Genomic DNA, 19,368 nt, shown 5'->3' on the forward strand with positions numbered 1-19,368 from the left:
TGTGGGCCGCTCTGCGGCTCCCACTACAACTCCTGCCATGGGAATACCGGCACCAAGTTTCGTAAAGCACTTATCAGTGGAGACGAAGTCCTGGCTTGCCAGCTTTATGAGAGCAACCCCCAATTTAAAGAGGCTCTGGAGCCCAATGCATCTTATGGGGAGCCCTATCAACACAACACACCCCTGCACTACGCCTCACGCCATGCCATGACGCGCCTCATCAGGTAGGAACCTGTGAATATTTGGGCACCCAAATACAAGCATTAGCCTCTACTGGTTGTGTTGTGGTTGTTCACCTTAAATTTCAGTGCCAGAGTGAATCTGACACTGAAAAGCAGAGCTGTGCAAATGATCGAATGCGATGATCATGCGCATCTAGTCAGTAAAGCCGGTTCTGTGATTAGAAGTTAATCTCCTTCACATGCTTTCAGATGGAGTGGCATTTAATACACAGAGCTGTAGTTCACTGACAAGCTACGCAATATTGCATTTAAAATCGCAGATAAAGCTCATTCGATTTTGAACGCGATATTGCGTAGCTTGTCAGCGAACTACGGCTCTGTGTATTAAATGCCGCTCCATCTGAAAGCACGTAAAGAACAAAAGAGCACAAAGATCAAAACAAAGAACTATTATAATTAAAATTGTTATTATGTTATGATTAGTTATGAAATTATGGTAACACTTTACAATAAGGTGTCATTTATTAACATTTATTAACATTAACAAACAATGAACAATGCATTTATTACACTATTTATTAAGTAAGTTCTTCGCCTCCACGTCGTGCATTCAAATCGTTTAATGCACAGCTAGCCGTTGATTATCCCGTTTATGCCATGGTCATTTGCCAGCATTCACATATTAAAGATGTTAATAATATTTGCGCTGCAATATTTGACCGGAACGATAAAAATTACTATTCAAATGTAACTGTATGTTACTATGGTTACCAATGTTTATAGGAAGCGCATTAATATGGAACGTGATTAAACTGACCAGGAACTACCTGTGCATTAAACAAATTTAATCAACACCTGCCAGCCAATCAGAATCGAGTATTTAGACAGACCATGGCATAATCTTTGTTAATGTTAGTTAGTGAAAATATAGTTGTTCATTGTTTATTCATGTTAGTTCACAGTGCATTAACTAATGTTAAAAAATACAACTTGTGATTTTAATAATGCATTAGTAAATGCTGAAATTAACATTAACCAAGATTAATAAGTGCTGTAAAAGTATCGTTCATGTTGTTAACTAATGAAACTTATTGTAAAGTGTTACCGAAATTATAATTTGTAAGGTACTAGTAGACATTACACAATCGTTCGAAAGTTTGTATCAGTAAGGGTATTTCTTTTTAAAGAAATTAATGATCTCATTCAGCAATTGATTAAAAGTGGCAGTAAAAATATAACAGTTTTGCTGATTTTTTTTGTTGGTGAGACTTTTTCAAAAACATTAAAAAAAACTTACTGACCCCAAACTTTTGAACCATACTGTATGTGTCACAGCAAAACATATGAACACATTTAATTTTAATTTGTATCCTAACAAATAAAGTTAAGGTTGTTAGACTTTTATTGATGTATTGTGGGAAAAACCCAAACAGCACAGCAGCATTTGTAGAGGTTTGTTGCTTTAGGAAAACACTGAATAACCTTCCCATATTGGCCCCTAACAGACAGGACCTAAAGCAAATATGCATGAAATGGGAAGCTTATGTGGAGCCCGAGGTGTTTTTGTGCGATGCAATGTTATTTTTGCATGGTTGTTGAATTCCATTGCTTGGTATTTGAGTCAAGACCACTTGCAGCCATAAAGCCAACTCTGACTTAGTGTACATTTTACATTTATGCATTTAGCAGACGCTTTTATCCAAAGCGACTTACATTGCATTCAAGTTACAGTTTTTACATTTAATCAGCTCTTGCTTTCCCTGGGAATCGAACCCATGATCTTGGCGTTGCTAGCGCCATGCTCTACTATTTGAGCTACAGGAAAGCCTGTAGTGTAGTTAATGCACCCCTCTGAAAAAATGGTTGGTAATTACCAGCTAGGACAGCTAGCTACTGAGGACTCTCTGTCCCTCCTCTTTCCTTTTCACGTTCCTCTTTTCATTTTCCAGCATGTTGGAGGACACTGCTAGTAACCTCAATGATTTCCCAGCATGATTGCTTCTCATTCTGATACATCAAGTTTATTGTAAAAGGCAGAATATACGTTGATCTGTATAGTTTGTCATATCTTTACCTTTGACCATGATTTCTACCCACATTGTAGCTTATTCTGGTGTACTTGGACAGGAAAAGAGCATCTGATCGACATTTAAAAGTGACCTACATGTAAACATGTGTTCTACTGTGCTGTTTATATGCAGATTTACAGACCATACCACAAAAAATAAGCTTGAACTGAAAGTTTGTACAGCACAGAGGGTCATTTCTTTCAGACTTTACCTTGAAGTTGCTTAAAATCAGCCAATCAAATTAGCGCTTGCAAGGTCAAAAATTTCTAATGTTGACAAAACTACAAAAATCCTAGCTAGAATCACCACCCAAGCTGTAACGGCCAGTTTGAAGTGGTTATGTATTGAAAAGCTAATACTAGAGTTCTGTATTTTGTAACTGAACTTTTGATTTACTTTGTGGCTGCTACTGATTCTTGGAAAAACAGCCTGCCAGTCTAGACTACACCCAGGATTTTTGAGGCCAAATGTGGCCAAATGCCACGTACTAACGTATGTGTACCCTTTGTGTGGTCTAGTTTTTATAATGATCACACTTTAATCGGCTAGCATACGGCAGAACAAAGCACAAGATGTCTTTCACCTGTTTGTCTAGACATTATCCTTGGATGTTGGTGTCATTCCACCGTAAATGCTTGGCTTTGCATTTCATGATGTGGTTACAGCATTATTGCACTAATGTTCTATTGTTACATCTCAGTAGATTTAACAGTCATGTAGTTAACAGGTGTCCATGTCAATTTCATGGTAGTTCAACCAGTCTTTCTGGCCTCTCAGGTGCAGTTGCAGTTGGAGAGCAGGGTTAGGGGAATGCTGGGAGTTAGAGCTGTTGTTTTCAGTTGCATCAACTAATAAACTCCGATTGCCAGATTCACATCACAGACTTCCCAGAACAGCTCGCCGAGTCATTTCCACTAAAAGGCATTAAAGCCTGCTGAATGCAATCACTAAATTCAAGGTTGTACGGTTTTCTGAGTCCATTCTATGGTGTATTTCAAACCTGTTATCAATTACTTTGAAACTCCCTCAATTAATCCCCTGAAAATGATATTAGTCTTCCTAATTACCTCCAGGCAGGGAGACATCGAGGGCTCCAGCTGTATTGAACCGTGTCATCGTGACATTTTCATTGTTAATATTGTTATGATCCTAAATCACCCTCATATGTTATGAAATTTTAGATGCTGCCACTAGCTCTCCTTTATTGCTTGAAGCGATATCTCTGAGAAGAAGACGAAGGTCGTCTTTAAATAATGCCTGTGGTGTTTTATAGATGCTTATAAAATCACTATATGAGACACTTCTGGTTTTGGATGCTGATTGGGTGATACAACATGGCGTAATCCACGAAGTGTTAACAGTTATGGTGCAAAACTCCTATTCATTGCTTGGCACCCTTAAGTCTCTGAGCATGCAAAATCAACCAGTGTTGATAACAGGATGTCATTCTATTCAACTCATTGTTCAACGCAGAAATAAGCTATTCCTTTGCTATCATTATGCTGATATGAGATTCTGACGGTATGATAACCTTAGCTAAAAATATCACGGTTTCATGGTATCACGGTATTGCTATTACAGCTCTAAAATATGTTATTTTTAAATGTCTGGGTAAAAAACAACGTTTTTTCCACTGAACACAATACATTTTATTTTTAAGAAACATATAGAACATTTTGGAATGGTAAACATGTCAGGCTAAATAATTAATATAAATAATTGAATTCTTGTTAATTAAAATATGTGCAATCACTTAAGTGAGCCTAAACCTGCAGCTCAACAATAATAAGAACATAAATTATTTTCTGTAAAAAAAAAATCAATAAAAAAAAAAATCCTTCTAAATGAAAAAAAAATTACAAATGCAGTCACTTAACCTAAACCTACATTTCAATAATCAAAAACATAAATCAAAACAATTTCTGTAAAAAATAAAAAATGCAGTCATTAAACCTGCAGCTCAACGAGGTTTTTGGAGACATGCTCACTTTCTACACATTCATCTTTCAGTCCAAGTTATGAGCGGTGAGGTACAAAGATGTGTGCACATACACATAAGGAGAGTGCGCGATTGTGTCACACACACACACACACACACGGTCTCTCGAATAACACTCAAACAGTGGCAAAGACACCTGAGCCAGCAGTTTGTTTCTTTTTTAAATGACGTGATTTTGAACAGATGTAAAAAAAATGGCAGGAGGCTTAAAATTATAGACGTGATACCAGCTAAATTTATTGTACTAAATCGCAGAAACATAGTACTTTAGTCTGCTATTCCCCGCTCTGTGAAGTAATGTGAGGGAGGAAACTAGCTGACGTTAGCTATTTAATTAAGTATGTTATCTGCCTCGGTAGCAAGCCAAATAGTATTTATTTCAACACTGAAACAACCGGCGAATGGGTCTCTGTCTTGATTGAAGGTGAAAGAGGGAGAAATGAAGATGACACAGATATATCGTTTGTGTACGACCTGGAAGTATTTACTTAGCGATCGGCGCCAAAACGGCATCTGTACGGAACATCGTTGTGTACGGAACATGATTTGTTTACGTTACCCGAAAAATTCCCATACGGCAGACTTCGCCTTTTTCGACGGGGGAAAAAGTTCTTGAGGATTCACCTCATTCAGCCATCATCCTACACACAGGTGACTCTCACTGACCGCTGTCCGGAGGAGGAGGAGGGGTCGTGTGACTTGTTACGCTCTTCACTGCTCACAACTGAGGGAGTCCTGCACTTTCCGTCTTTGACGACACGTAAAAAAAACTGCGCATACCGCAGGAAAGGTATAACGGAAAATTTTAGTGGTTTTGGAACCGTGAATTTTCCAAACCGCGGTATACCTTAAAACCGGTTATCGTCCCATGCCTAGCTATCATAGGTAAATAAATTGAAGAATAACAGTGCAGTCAGCAGTACAAATTTTGTTTTGTTTTTCATCCAAATTTTTGCTACAAACCAGTGTGTTTGACTATAAATTAAATAAAAATAATGCATACTTTAATAATAATAATAATAATAATAATAATAATAAATTAAAATAGTATGATAACAAATACCTATTTGCAATATCGAGCCGCATATTGGACTTTTTTTTTTTTACAGCTAAAATAACTGGAAGCCTCACACATTCAAGTTAAAAATGTATGTGCCTGCCTTAAAAAGTCATGAGATCTAATAAGATCTTAATCCCTGAAATTGTCTATAGTTCATATACATTTTTCTTATGATCTAATTTCAGGAGATACTGCTCTTGTGTAGCTTGTATAAGCTATAGTGATGCTTGATTTTTAAATGATTTGTTCTTTTTAGTCTGTTGTTTTCAATGAAAATGATCAGTCTAAATGATTCATTAAAGAATCAAGTCTGAATCAAAATCATTTGCACAAAATGAATATGTACAAAAAACTACGCTAATCTACAGTTTTTTTTTTTTTTTGCATTTAGATTCATAGCATTTACTGTTTGTGTTTTGCTGTTGTAATTTGTATTCTTAAATGTAATTCTGATTTACAGTCGAGTTCCTTTTCTGCAGGTCTTTCCTTCTCTCCAAAGATGGCAACCCCAACAAGTGCAACGTTCACAATGAGACTGCGTTGCACCTGCTGTGCATGGGCCCGCTGATCCTGCTGAGTGAGGGGGCGCTGCAGCCGCGGATCAGCCGCCCCCATGAGGATGAACAGAAGCGGGCTGAGTGCCTCCAGATGATCCTGCAGTGGACCGGAGCCAAGCTGGACCAGGGCGAGTATGAGAGAGCCAATGTCAATGCCACCGACAACAAAAAAAGCACCTGCCTGCACTACGCGGCGGCGGCTGGCATGAAGAACTGTGTTGAGGTAACAAGATTGTTTTTTTGTTTTTTTTCTTATGTAGTTCAGGCCTTGTGTATGTATTTATTGTATTTTCAATTGTATGTGTATGTGTGTGGCAAAACTCCATGACCATGCAAGATTGCTTTTCTGGTTTCACTGTAGGACTCTAGGATTGATTACTCAGTGAAGCAACTAACTAAGGTTAGTCTTGTGTTTTACAGTTATTAGTGAAGAAAAATGCAGATTTGTTCGTGGAGAACGAGGACCGAGAGACGCCGTGCGACTGTGCAGAGAAACAGCATCACAAGGAGCTGGCGCTCAGTCTGGAGTCTCAGATGGTTTTTTCTCAGGATGCTGGAGCTCAGGAGATAGAAGCAGAGTATGCCGCCCTCGACCGACGAGAGGTATGGCTGTGTTAAAAACTGTTTTCTGAATTTAGATGTTTTAGCATTTATTTTTTATACATTAAGTTTAGGATCAGTAAGATTATTTATATATACAGGTGCATCTCAATAAATTAGAATGTCGTGGAAAAGTTAATTTATTTCAGTAATTCAACTCAAATTGTGAAACTAGTGTATTAAATAAACTACTTCAGTCTGTGTGCGTTGAATTTAAGTCTTTGGTTATTTTAATTGTGATGATTTTGGCTCACATTTAACAAAAACCCACCAATTCACTATCTCAACAAATTAGAATATGATGACATGCCAATCAGCTAATCAACTCAAAACACCTGCAGAGGTTTCCTGAGCCTTCAAAATGGTCTCTCAGTTTGGTTCACTAGGCTACACAATCATGGGGAAGACTGCTGATCTGACAGTTGTTCAGAAGACAATCATTGACACCCTTCACAAGGAGGGTAAGCCACAAACATTCATTGCCAAAGAAGCTGGCTGTTCACAGAGTGCTTTATCCAAGCATGTTAACAGAAAGTTGAGTGGAAGGAAAAAGTGTGGAAGAAAAATATGCACAACCAACCGAGAGAACAGCAGAATTTGGGTGAACTTCACAAGGAATGGACTGAGGCTGGGGTCAAGGCATCAAGAGCCTCCACACACAGACGTGTCAAGGAATTTGTTGTTGTATTCCTCTTGTTAAGACACTCCTGAACCACAGACAACGTCAGAGGCGTCTTACCTGGGCTAAGGAGAAGAACTGGACTGTTGCCCAGTGGTCCAAAATCCTCTTTTCAGATGAGAGCAAGTTTTGTATTTCATTTGGAAACCAAGGTCCTAGAATCTGGAGGAAGGGTGGAGAAGCTCATAGCCCAAGTTGCTTGAAGTCCAGTGTTAAGTTTCCACAGTCTGTGATGATTTGGGGTGCAATGTCATCTGCTGGTGTTGGTCCATTGTGTTTTTTGAAAACCAAAGTCACTGAGAATCTATGGGGTATTGTCAAGAGGAAAATAACAAACAAGAGGCTGAAAAATGGAAACCTGGGGCCTCATTTATAAAATGTTGCGCAGAAACCGTTCTAAATTTGATCTTACGATCGTTTCTCAGAAATGCGTACATGCGATTCATAGAATGAATGTACGAACAGAAAACGAGCGTACGCACCTATTTCAGATGTGAAATCTATGAATTGCAAATTATCTTGAACTTGTGCGCAATTGAATGGTTTCAGCTCTCTGCCTTGTAAACGACTCCTAATTAATATCATTAACATATAAAATATCACCAATCATCATAATTTAGAACAGCGACCTGCAAGAACAGCTTACATTTGAAAAATTCTGCATTACTCCGACAATAAAAAGTGCGTAAGTCTGCTCGGACCCTGACATAACGCTAAGCACTTTTCCACGTCAAAGACCGTTTTTATAAATATGAGCGTTGGCGTGGATTTAAGTGTACGCACACTCTAAGCTCAAATCTGTGCGTACGTATGCTTTATAAATGAGGCCCCTGGGCTTCCATACCACCTCAGCAGTGCCACAAACTGATCACCTCCATGCCACGCCGAATTGAGGCAGTAATTAAAGCAAAAGGAGCCCCTACCAAGTATTGAGTACATATACAGTAAATGAACATACTTTCCAGAAGGCCAACAATTCATTAAAAATGTTTTTTTATTGGTCTTATGAAGTATTATAATTTGGTGAGATAGTGAATTGGTGGGTTTTTGTTAAATGTGAGCCAAAATCATCACAATTAAAAGAACCAAAGACTTAAACCACTTCCGTCTGTGTGCATTGAATTTATTTAATATACGAGTTTCACAATTTGAGTTGAATTACTGAAATAAATGAACTTTTCCACGATATTCTAATTTATTGAGATGAACCTATATTAATAACATAGTGTATAAACAACATATTGTGCCTCTAAGTGCCATTTGAAATTTTGTATCCAAGTCTTTACATTTTTTTTTTTTTTTTTGAAAGAAAGAAATTAACATTTTTATTCAGCAGGGATGCATTAAATTGTTCCAAAGTGACAGGAAATACATTTATAATGTTACAAAAGATTTTCATTTCAAATAAATGTTCTTTTGAACTTTCTTTTCATCAAAGATTACAGAAAGATTATCGTCATTACAACTGTTTTTTTAATATTGGTAATAATAAGAAATGTTTCTAGAACACCAAGCCTTAAAAAAAAATAACAACTTGAATGGTACTGTTTATACATATACAGTGGGGCAAAAAAGTATTTAGTCAGCCACCAATTGTGCAAGTTCTCCCACTTAAAAAGATGAGAGAGGCCTGTAATTTTCATCATAGGTATACCTCAACTATGAGAGACAAAATGAGAAAAAAAAAATCCTGAAAATCACATTGTAGGATTTTTAAAGAATTAATTGGTAAATTCCTCGGTAAAATAAGTATTTGGTCACCTACAAACAAGCAAGATTTCTGGCTCTCACAGACCTGTAACTTCTTCTTTAAGAGGCTCCTCTGTCCTCCACTCGTTACCTGTATTAATGGCATCTGTTTGAACTGGTTATCAGTATAAAAGACACCTGTCCACAACCTCAAACAGTCCAACTCCAAACTCCACCATGGCCAAGACCAAAGAGCTGTCAAAGGACACCAGAAACAAAATTGTAGACCTGCACCAGGCTGGGAAGACTGAATCTGCAATAGCTAAGCAGCTTGGTGTGAAGAAATCAACTGTGGGAGCAATTATTAGAAAATGGAAGACATACAAGACCACTGATAATCTCCTCGATCTGGGGCTCCACGCAAGATCTCACCCGTGGGGTCAAAATGATCACAAGAACTGTGAGCAAAAATCCCAGAACCACACGGGGGACCTAGTGAATGACCTGCAGAGAGCTGGGACCAAAGTAACAAAGGCTACCATCAGTAACACACTGCGCCGCCAGGGACTCAAATCCTGCAGTGCCAGACGTGTCCCCTGCTTAAGCCAGTACATGTCCGGGCCCGCCTGAAGTTTGCTAGAGAGCATTTGGATGATCATATGGTCAGATGAAACCAAAATAGAACTTTTTGGTAAAAACTCAACTTGTCGTGTTTGGAGGAGAAAGAATGCTGAGTTGCATCCAAAGAACACCATACCTACTGTGAAGCATGGGGGTGGAAACATCATGCTTTGGGGCTGTTTTTCTGCAAAGGGACCAGGACGACTGATCCGTGTAAACGAAAGAATGAATGGGGCCATGTATCGTGAGATTTTGAGTGAAAACCTCCTTCCATCAGCAAGGGCATTGAAGATGAAACGTGGCTGGGTCTTTCAGCATGACAATGATCCCAAACACACCACCCGGGCAACGAAGGAGTGGCTTCGTAAGAAGCATTTTAAGGTCCTGGAGTGGCCTAGCCAGTCTCCAGATCTCAACCCCATCGAAAACCTTTGGAGTCCGTGTTGCCCAGCGACAGCCCCAAAACATTACTGCTCTAGAGGAGATCTGCATGGAGGAATGGGCCAAAATACCAGCAACAGTGTGTGAAAACCTTGTGAAGACTTCCAGAAAACGTTTGACCTCTGTCATTGCCAACAAAGGGTATATAACAAAGTATTGAGATGAAATTTTGTCATTGACCAAATACTTATTTTCCACCATAATTTGCAAATAAATTCTTTAAAAATCCTACAATGTGATTTTCAGGATTTTTTTTCTCATTTTGTCTCTCATAGTTGAGGTATACCTATGATGAAAATTACAGGCCTCTCTCATCTTTTTAAGTGGGAGAACTTGCACAATTGGTGGCTGACTAAATACTTTTTTGCCCCACTGTATGTGTGTGTGTGTGTGTGTGTATATGTATATATATATATATATATATGTAATATTACAATTGTCTATATAAAAATACATACTGTATTTAAAATATATTCGTATATAAATAATATATCTTCCTGTGCAAGTTTTTCTCAGTAAATATTGGTTTATGCAGTTATTTGCAATTTATGTAATAGCATATCTTGTAATTAACTTAAATATATTGTTCTATTTGTTAAATTTGTTAATCAATTCATAGCCCAAAATATAATATAGGCAGAAGTTCGCAGGCCTACAAATGGAGAAACTAAGGTTGAGTGTGCGTGTGAGAGTACACCGTTATTTCATTAGTCATAGCTGTGTGCTGAGGAAGTGAGCTCAAGATAAATCATAACTTGGTAATGTCATGTCAAAGGATAGGGCACCAGTTGACAGAGGATAGACCCAGCTGCCAGCAGCAGACTCATGATTGCTTTGTTTTGCTGCTCCAGACAGGCTGAGCAATATAGAAGTTTAAAAGGAAAAGCTTTATTAGTTCTCTTTCCATCACTTCTCCACTTACACCCTCTTTCCTTTACACTTTTCATCTTTATCCCTCTCTCTCCCAAACCTGTCATTCTCTCTTCTTTTTCTCTCCAGCCATATGAGGGATTGAAACTGCAAGACCTGCGTCGGTTGAAAGACATGTTGATAGTGGAGACGGCGGATATGCTGCAGGCTCCTCTCTTCACGGCTGAGGCCCTGCTGCGAGCTCACGGTATGAATTTTCTGCAGCAAACAATTCCACTCGGCCAATGATATCACTGGGTGTATATGCTCCTTTTTTTATTTATTTTTTTTTTATTTTTTTAATACAATAATTGGCATCACAAGTGAATCCTGATGTAGTTGGGTAAATCTTTTAGATTTTGTGAACACAAATAAAAAGTTTCTGACTTGAATACTTTGGAGTACATGCTATATGTGTAAGTATCATCTGCTCCCTCTACCATAGTTTTGCTGCAGTACATATTTGTAAAACATTAGAGATGAAAAGGTAATATATTGCAGAGGTCTGTCACTGTGCCAGCTGATCCATTTGATCAATTAAAGAAATATGCCATATTTGGCCTATATCCAGGACCCTTCATTCTTCAAGATATTACAAGCAAAAGGGTTTGGCTCATCTTCATTACTGGGCAAACCAGAACATTCCATGTTTAATCTTTACTGAAGTATTTGGCACCAATTTCACATTCAAAGAGACGGAAGAAAAGTGAAATTGCAAATTGCGGAATTCTCTTAGAATATTATATAGCTGGCAACTGCTGCATGTCCTAAACAGGTGCTAGGCGACCAGGTTCCAGGTTCCTGCTCATACTTATTTTGCAAGACGGACTTTTATTTTGCAACATTTTTACAGTTTTTCTTAAAAATTGTGTTGGACAATGGCGGCCTTCTTGTCAAAAATGTTTAGAAACACTGCATTAGAGGAACCGTATGTTTAAACCTTCTTTTTGCTGAACAGATTGGGACAGGGAAAAACTTCTAGAAGACTGGATGTCTAATGCGGAGGACTGCTGCCAGCGCTCAGGTGTTCAGATGCCAACTCCCCCACCGAGTGGCTACAATGCTTGGGACACTCTGCCTTCTCCTAGAACCCCGAGAACAACTCGCTCCTCTGTCACCTCCCCTGATGAGATCAGCCTGTCTCCTACTGATGGCCTTGCCCTGGTTAGATTAATCGCCATGCATGACGTTATGATCCACGTTCTTTATCATTCAATGTACAAATACTGAAAAGAATATTGACACAGTTTGTTCAATGTTTCTTATGCCCATATAGTGTGGGATTTGCATGTGCAGCATATCTGTGTTTGAGGACCCTGTGGATATGTCGTGTGGGCACGAGTTCTGCAGGGCATGCTGGGAAGGGTAAGGAATGAAATATAAGTTTTGTTTAATGCACAAGATCAGATCATATCAGATATTTTCTTAATAATGCATCCATTACAGGTAACTACTTACACTACCAAGTTTGGTGTCAGTGAGATTTGTTTTTAAATACATACATTAATTTGACAAGAATGCATTAAACTGATCAATAGTGACAGTAAAGAAATTTGTAACATTACAAAATATTTCAAATTGAAATAAACCTGTATGTTTTCAACTGTTTATTCATCAAAAAATCCTGAACAAAATATATCTCGGGTTTCCACAAAACATTTTGCAGCACAACTGTTTTCAGAAATGTTTCTTGAGTGCAAAATCAGCATATTAGAATGATTTCTGAAGGACCATGTGACACTGATAATGAGGCTGAATATTCAACGTTGCTATCACAGGAATAAATTACATTTAAAATCTTTAAAAAAGCATCTAGAAAAGTTGTTTTCAATTATAACAGTATTTAACAATTATTACTGTTTTTTGATAAAATAGATGTGGCCTCAGTAAGCATAAGAGATTTCAAAAACATTCGAAAATATTTCAGACTCCAAACTGTTAAATGGTAGTGTATGTACTGGAATAGTTTCTAAATGGAATGGCTATAAACGTCAAATATATTGTTTTTTTAATACTTATAGTCATTGACTATTTCAGATATATATTTTACCATTTCCTGTTTGTTTATAGCATTTGCAATGCTTCATGTGATGAGTAGTTCTTTCCCTCAAAATAAAAACCTTTTGATGTTTTTTGACATTTTTAAAATCCTGTAGATAAAATGAATGGGAAAATCCACCTCAGTTAAAAAAAAACACTGTATCGCAGGCTGTTTATGATTCATGTATTCACAGTCTTTGAACACTGTTTGTCTGGATGTCAGGTTTTTGAATCTGAAGATCCAAGAAGGGGAAGCACATAACATCTTTTGCCCTGCTTACGACTGCTTCCAGCTGGTTCCTGTGGAGGTCATTGAAAGCGTTGTCTCCAGAGAGATGGATAAGCGCTACCTGCAGTTTGACATTAAGGTACAATTGCAGCTCACAAAGCACCAGAAACCATTTCAAAGCTGCCATTTTATTTTTCTTATCATAGACCGTGTGACATTGGCTTTAAATCAAATGCTGACAGCATCCTGCTGTTGGTTGAGTTTATGCCAGTGTTTGTTTGAACAAAAAAAGCTTTTGTAAACACGCATGCTCAGAAGTCAAATGTTTGATTGTTGGGTAAATATCACATCGATTTGATTGGGATGATTTACAGATTAAAATTGGTTTTGGATATTGGGTCATTTACGTCATCCAAAACAAAGAGGAAGTTTAAACGCATTTCTTTTCCATCACCAGGCTTTTGTGGATAATAATCCTGCCATTCGCTGGTGCCCTGTAGCCAGATGTGAAAGAGCCGTACGACTGACTAGGCCAGGCCCTGGAACCTCTGAGCCTATGAGCTTCCCCTTGCTCAAAGCCCCCGCTGTAGACTGTGGCAAAGGCCATCTCTTCTGCTGGTACGTTAACCAGCTGTTTCCTTTATTTACGCTCTCAGAAAAAAGCCGTGTCTGGAGTGGTTACTGTAAGGTACAAAAGCTAAAAAGTATATCTTAAAACCTCTAAATGATACATATTAGCACTCAAAAATAAAAAAATGCGATCATTGTGAGTGTTTTTTAGTGTTTTGACAGTATTTTAATATCAGTTGAGCACATTCTTTCCTTTTTCCCTTGGATTACTGTCTTCGCATTTTTTAGAGTTTTGTTATTCCTATTATTCTTTGTAATTATTTGATTCTCATTGCTGTAATATAATAATTAATTTCTGCAAAATGCAGTAAAACACTTAAAAACAAAAAAAAGATATATATATATATAATATATCTTTTTTTTGTTTTTATATATATTAGTGGTGGGCCGTTATCGGCGTTAACGTGCTGCGTTAACGTGTGACTCTTATCGGGCGATAAAAAAAATATCGCCGTTAATCTATTCTCAAAGTTGGGCTGGGAGCTGGATCTATACTACGCAAGCTATGATGACTTTCACCTTGATATTTTAGCGCGGATGTATACCTAGTCGAATTGCACTGTAGGGGGCGAGAACGCTTCGAACCTGTGTGTATGCGTGCTAACATGGATGCAGCTATGAAGCTGCCGGGTTTGCTTCAGGGAATATTTATTTTTAAGAAGCTTCCCAATGGAAATCTGCAAGTCATTTCTGTCTCTACGTTACATGGTCGCGCTCTCTGTATCGCGCGCACAGCGGAGTTCCGCCCCGGTTCGCACACACACACACACACACACAAACAAACGTAAGCGCACACACAAGTGAGCACACTCCCACTCCTATTTGTAAATATTAAGCCGCAAAACGTCTATTTAAATATGACTTCTGTGTGTCTGTGTTAATGTATGGCGCAGACGCGCGGGTTTGTTCACTACTCATACAGAAGACCGCGTGACGCTTGCGGCGATATTAACGTCTGTCGTCTCACTAAATGAGGACATAAATACATGAACAACATCTCCAGAACTGCTCTGAGAGTCACTTCATGAGCATTCGAGCGTTTCATTTGAGAAAAACTATCCTCACGGCAACCCGTCAAAATAAAAGTTCGGTTTCACTTGAAGACATTGGGCAGAACGTAATAGGCTACTACTACTAAAACTATTAAAACCTTATCTTTAAGGAATAATCATACAATGTCTTCGATGTTATCAATATTAAATTCTTGATGACTGCTAGTTGTTTACTACTAGTAGTAAATTTATTCTGATCTACTTGGCAGAATTCAAATGAGCCACTTTAATCTAGATTAATTCCAAGATTACAGTGAGATTAATCTAGATTAAAAAAATTAATCTATGCCCACCACTAATATATATATATATATATATATATATATATAAAATATAGAGGGAGAGAGAAATCTAAAAACTAAATGCATTAAAAGTAAATAAAAGCAATTAAACTTGTGCATAATATAATGCTGTACTTTTTCTCCATTTCATTTTTTGTGCATTACAGGGCTGGTGGATACAAAAACCCATAACAGCCCTAGAAATGAATATTTTTGTTAAAATATAATATATTGTTTCTTTTGATTTTGATTGGATACTCTGACACTTCCTGAGAGGTTTCATGAGATCACCATCTTAACGTTCATCCTGGAAAATGCCATCAAAACACTATTCATGTTTATCTCTGGGGTTTCTTCTCAGGGAGTGTCTTGGTGATGCTCATGAACCTTGTGACTGTGAGACATGGAAGATGTGGCTGCAGAAAGTGTCTGAAATGAAGCCTGAAGAATGTAGGAGCTCCAGACTTTTCAGTCTGCACCTTTGCTTAATATATGCACCTTCACCTGTACCTTTATGTAATGGATGTTTATGATATACAACTCGCTGCTGTAGGTTTTAATATTGAGCTCCTCTCTGTCTCTGAACAGTAGCTGGTGTGAGTGAAGCCTATGAAGATGCTGCCAACTGCCTGTGGCTACTCACCAACTCTAAACCTTGTGCCAACTGCAAATCCCCCATCCAGAAAAATGAAGGCTGTAATCACATGCAGTGCGCGAAGGTCAGTACAGAATGGCATGTGTGGACAAAAAAGACAGTCATTCGAATGTCAGCCCGCTAAATTGTGACTGTCTGATGATTATCAGCTGATACATTATGGACTAATGAGGTCAAATGTCCGAAAATGTATTCTATCAGTGAAGAAGCTGGTAATCACATATGTGTGGCACATTTATTAAGGACCAATATTTAGCTCCAGAAACATTTTTACCCTATGAGGGCATTTGTTTTTAACAATAAAAAAACAAAGGAAGCCATCCATTAATGTTAAAAACATAAATTTAATCAATTAATTGAAAGGAAATAGTTTAATAAAGATTTAATATTTTTTTTATAAATAGATTTTACTTGCAGTTTTGTGATTATTCAGTACAGCAGCAAGATAGCAATATATTGCTTTTAAAAAATGTATACAACTTCTCAATTAATTTTGAGTAAATTGCATTTTAAACACAATATGACCAGCTTTCTTATTTATAAGAAATAATATTGTTATATGAAATGTCAGCACTGTTAGAAAACTGCTTGTCCAATCAAATTAAAGGACTGCAATATAATTAGTATTCAACAGATAAAATGAATTCAAATCAAATTTTAGAGCATTTTAATTCTAAACTAAAGGAAACTCCTTGTGAAAAGATCCAAATGATGCTTTTTGAGATGCTATTCGACTTAAGATAACTTCCTCCTGTCATTATGTGCTGTCCACATGCACGGGCTTTAAATGAGCACTTGCATTCTATTTATTCTATAATGTACAATATAATGTAAACTCATTCATATGAAGTATGTAAGAGATTTTATATTGGCGTGTTTGACCCTGACACAAGATGCATGTGTGATGCAAAGCGGCCCTTTGACGTCAAGAGGCAGGTGTTTGAACAAAGGCAGTGTGGAGGCCATAGCCTCACTGTTATTTTCTTAATGAAGGCTTAACTAAAGCTATGAGTGACAGGCGCAGGACAGGGGGAAGGGGAAGCTATTCACACCACCAGCACGTGGAGGAAAGGCAACGTCACATGCTCACAAAAACAAATGTTGAATGCGCACTCATGCCTGGGTGGCTATATAAATATAAAGGGTCTTGTACTACCTGCTCCATGGTCGTACACTCTTTTCTTTGATTAATAACACGCATGCCGATTGGAATTTCTTGCTGGTTTATGTTATTGATAAAAAGGAAGGGAAAACAGTTGGAATGTATGAGAGCAGTTGGAATTGATTGTATAATTCAAAACAATTTCTAGTGCTTGCATACGTATTTGATGAGTTCTGTTTTGCTCTCCTTTCTCGTCTGGATCTCTTTACAGTGCAAGTATGATTTCTGCTGGATTTGTCTTGAGGAATGGAAGAAACACAGCTCCTCTACCGGAGGATACTATCGCTGCACGCGCTATGAGGTCATCCAACAGGTGGAGGAACAGTCCAAGGAGATGACTGTGGAGGTACTCACGCCTAAAATGAGTTTACATACATGGCAGCAAATGCATTTACTTGGATCTTTTGTGATTTGTTTGTGCACTACTGTGAATGGTGCTGGTCAATAAAAGGCTCAGCACTTCACATTTACTTTCCAGGCTCATATTTCTCATGTGTAAAAAGTAACAAAACAGGTTCCGTGCTTTTGTTCTGAGTTTGCATGTCGTTATGAGCTTGAATTTCCATCATGAAGTTACTCTTGCTTTTATGATTGTGTCCTCGCAGGCAGAAAAAAAGCACAAGAGTTTTCAGGAACTTGACCGTTTTATGCATTATTATACACGATACAAGAATCATGAACACAGTTACCAGGTAGGAATATTTATGTAATGAATGTCTTAAAGGGGTCATATGATGCGATTTCAAGTTTTCCTTTCTCTTTGGAGTGTTACAAGCTGTTTGTGCATAGATAAGATCCCTAAAGTTGCAAAGACTAAAGTCTCAAAACTAAAGAGATATTCTTTATAAAAGTTAAGACTCGACCACACCCCCCTAAAACGGCTCATTGAAACACTGAACCTGGGAGTAGCCTGCCAGCTGTGCTCAAAGGCTGTTTCTATAAAGTGGGGCAATTCCTACTTTGCAAGGACAGTCTGGTGCTTCTGATTCACAGCCTTTAAGTATGTTTTCTTATTTAAAGAATTTGCCACTGACTATTCAAACGCGAGTTTTGAGCTGTGTAGAGTAGTGCTTGTTGTTTGTTGTTTCTCCGATCACAAATGCAGACATGGTAATGTTTACACGGCGCGATGCAACGCGACGCGTAAAAAGACAGTAACGTTATAAGTCATTATAATCAGTAATTATGTCCCCACTGGATGCAACAAATGCCTCGTTTATAATGGGTTTTATTGTTTTTGTGTCGTTGCGCCGGGATACGGCATAACATTTCTGTCTCACGCTTGAGGTATTCGGCCAATCACAACGCACTGGATAGCTGGCCAATCAGAGCACACCTCGCTTCTCAGAACGATGAGCTTTGTAAAAATCGGCGCGTTTCAGAAAGGCGGGGCACAGAAGAGCAACAATAGTGTACATTATGTGGAAAATAATGTGTTTTTTGAACCTTAAACTGCATAAACACATTGCATTACACCAAATACACAAAATAATGTTCTTTTTAGCAACGTCATATGACCCCTTTTAAGAATGTTCTAGTTGAGTTATTGGTTCAATATTTGTTGATAGTCATTCATCAAAGGTGCTTCTTTTAATTTAGTTAGAAGAACGACTCCTGAAAACCGCCAAAGAAAAGATGGAGCAACTAAGCAAAGCTTTCATTGGAAGTGAGTGGAACATAATTTACATCTATTATTGTACATGGCTTTAGTTTGAAGTGTGATTATAGTATGTTCTTATGAACTGGTGTATTTTACATAATATAAATATGTAAAAATGTCAATATATCTCTTTCTTCAAGGGGAAGGAGCCCCACCTGACACCACTTTCATTGAGGATGGTGTGCATGAGCTTCTCAAGACCCGACGCATCCTTAAGTGCTCTTATCCATATAGTTTCTTCTTGGAGCCCAAAAGCACAAAGAAAGAAATATTTGAACTTATGCAGGTAGTGAGATCGATATCTATTCACCACTTAAGAGAAACAATGCAGTGTGATTGGTTTCCATTTAACCTTTTCTTGCACAATATGCTGATGTGTTTAATCTTTCTCCAACATACACAGACTGATTTAGAGATGGTCACCGAAGACCTTGCTCAGAAGGTGAACAGGCCTTACCTCCGCACCCCTCGCCATAAGATCATCAGTGCCACGTTTCTGGTGCAGCAGAAGAGACGTGAGTTCTTGGCCTCTGTGGCTCGAGGTGTCGCCCCAAATGATTCTCCCGAGGCTCCCCGCCGCAGGTAAATCTTTGTGCTGCTATTTACACCATTTTTATCAGGTTGTCATTTTTGCTAGTGTACTAGTACAGTATAATAGTATACATTTTCAATATGCACCATATGCAAACGCCATAAAAAAACAAAAAGGTTTTTTGTCAGCGAAAGAGAGAACTAAGATCTCCCTGCAGTTTTCTGCTGAAATGCAGTATAAGCTCTGTGGTTTAATGTTTGACAGCGAAGAAATTAAGACATCCATAAGTATTAATATTTTCTATTATGTAAAATAAGCGTA

At 38.0% G+C, this 19,368-nt stretch overlaps 1 protein-coding gene and 1 non-coding gene across 2 annotated transcripts in view; one reads left to right on the forward strand and one right to left on the reverse strand.

The window, feature by feature from the left end:
• ankib1a (ankyrin repeat and IBR domain containing 1a) overlaps positions 1–19,368 on the forward strand; it is a gene marked incomplete at its 5' end in the record, with an annotated part of 26,744 nt that continues 7,376 nt past the window's right edge. Inside the window, 15 exons of the mRNA XM_058752508.1 lie at positions 1–224; positions 5,790–6,090; positions 6,288–6,470; positions 10,897–11,014; positions 11,765–11,970; positions 12,083–12,171; positions 13,070–13,214; positions 13,533–13,693; positions 15,400–15,488; positions 15,627–15,757; positions 17,067–17,201; positions 17,461–17,547; positions 18,455–18,521; positions 18,656–18,801; positions 18,919–19,097. Of these exons, the coding sequence (XP_058608491.1) occupies positions 1–224; positions 5,790–6,090; positions 6,288–6,470; positions 10,897–11,014; positions 11,765–11,970; positions 12,083–12,171; positions 13,070–13,214; positions 13,533–13,693; positions 15,400–15,488; positions 15,627–15,757; positions 17,067–17,201; positions 17,461–17,547; positions 18,455–18,521; positions 18,656–18,801; positions 18,919–19,097 (2,261 nt within the window). The remainder of the gene's footprint in view (positions 225–5,789; positions 6,091–6,287; positions 6,471–10,896; positions 11,015–11,764; positions 11,971–12,082; positions 12,172–13,069; positions 13,215–13,532; positions 13,694–15,399; positions 15,489–15,626; positions 15,758–17,066; positions 17,202–17,460; positions 17,548–18,454; positions 18,522–18,655; positions 18,802–18,918; positions 19,098–19,368) is intronic.
• On the reverse strand, positions 1,935–2,009 carry trnaa-agc (transfer RNA alanine (anticodon AGC)). Its single transcript has one exon. It is a non-coding gene; the product is annotated as a tRNA-Ala (tRNA).

This window comes from Onychostoma macrolepis, chromosome 19 (genome assembly GCF_012432095.1).
Source record: "Onychostoma macrolepis isolate SWU-2019 chromosome 19, ASM1243209v1, whole genome shotgun sequence".
Classification (NCBI taxonomy): domain Eukaryota; kingdom Metazoa; phylum Chordata; class Actinopteri; order Cypriniformes; family Cyprinidae; genus Onychostoma; species Onychostoma macrolepis.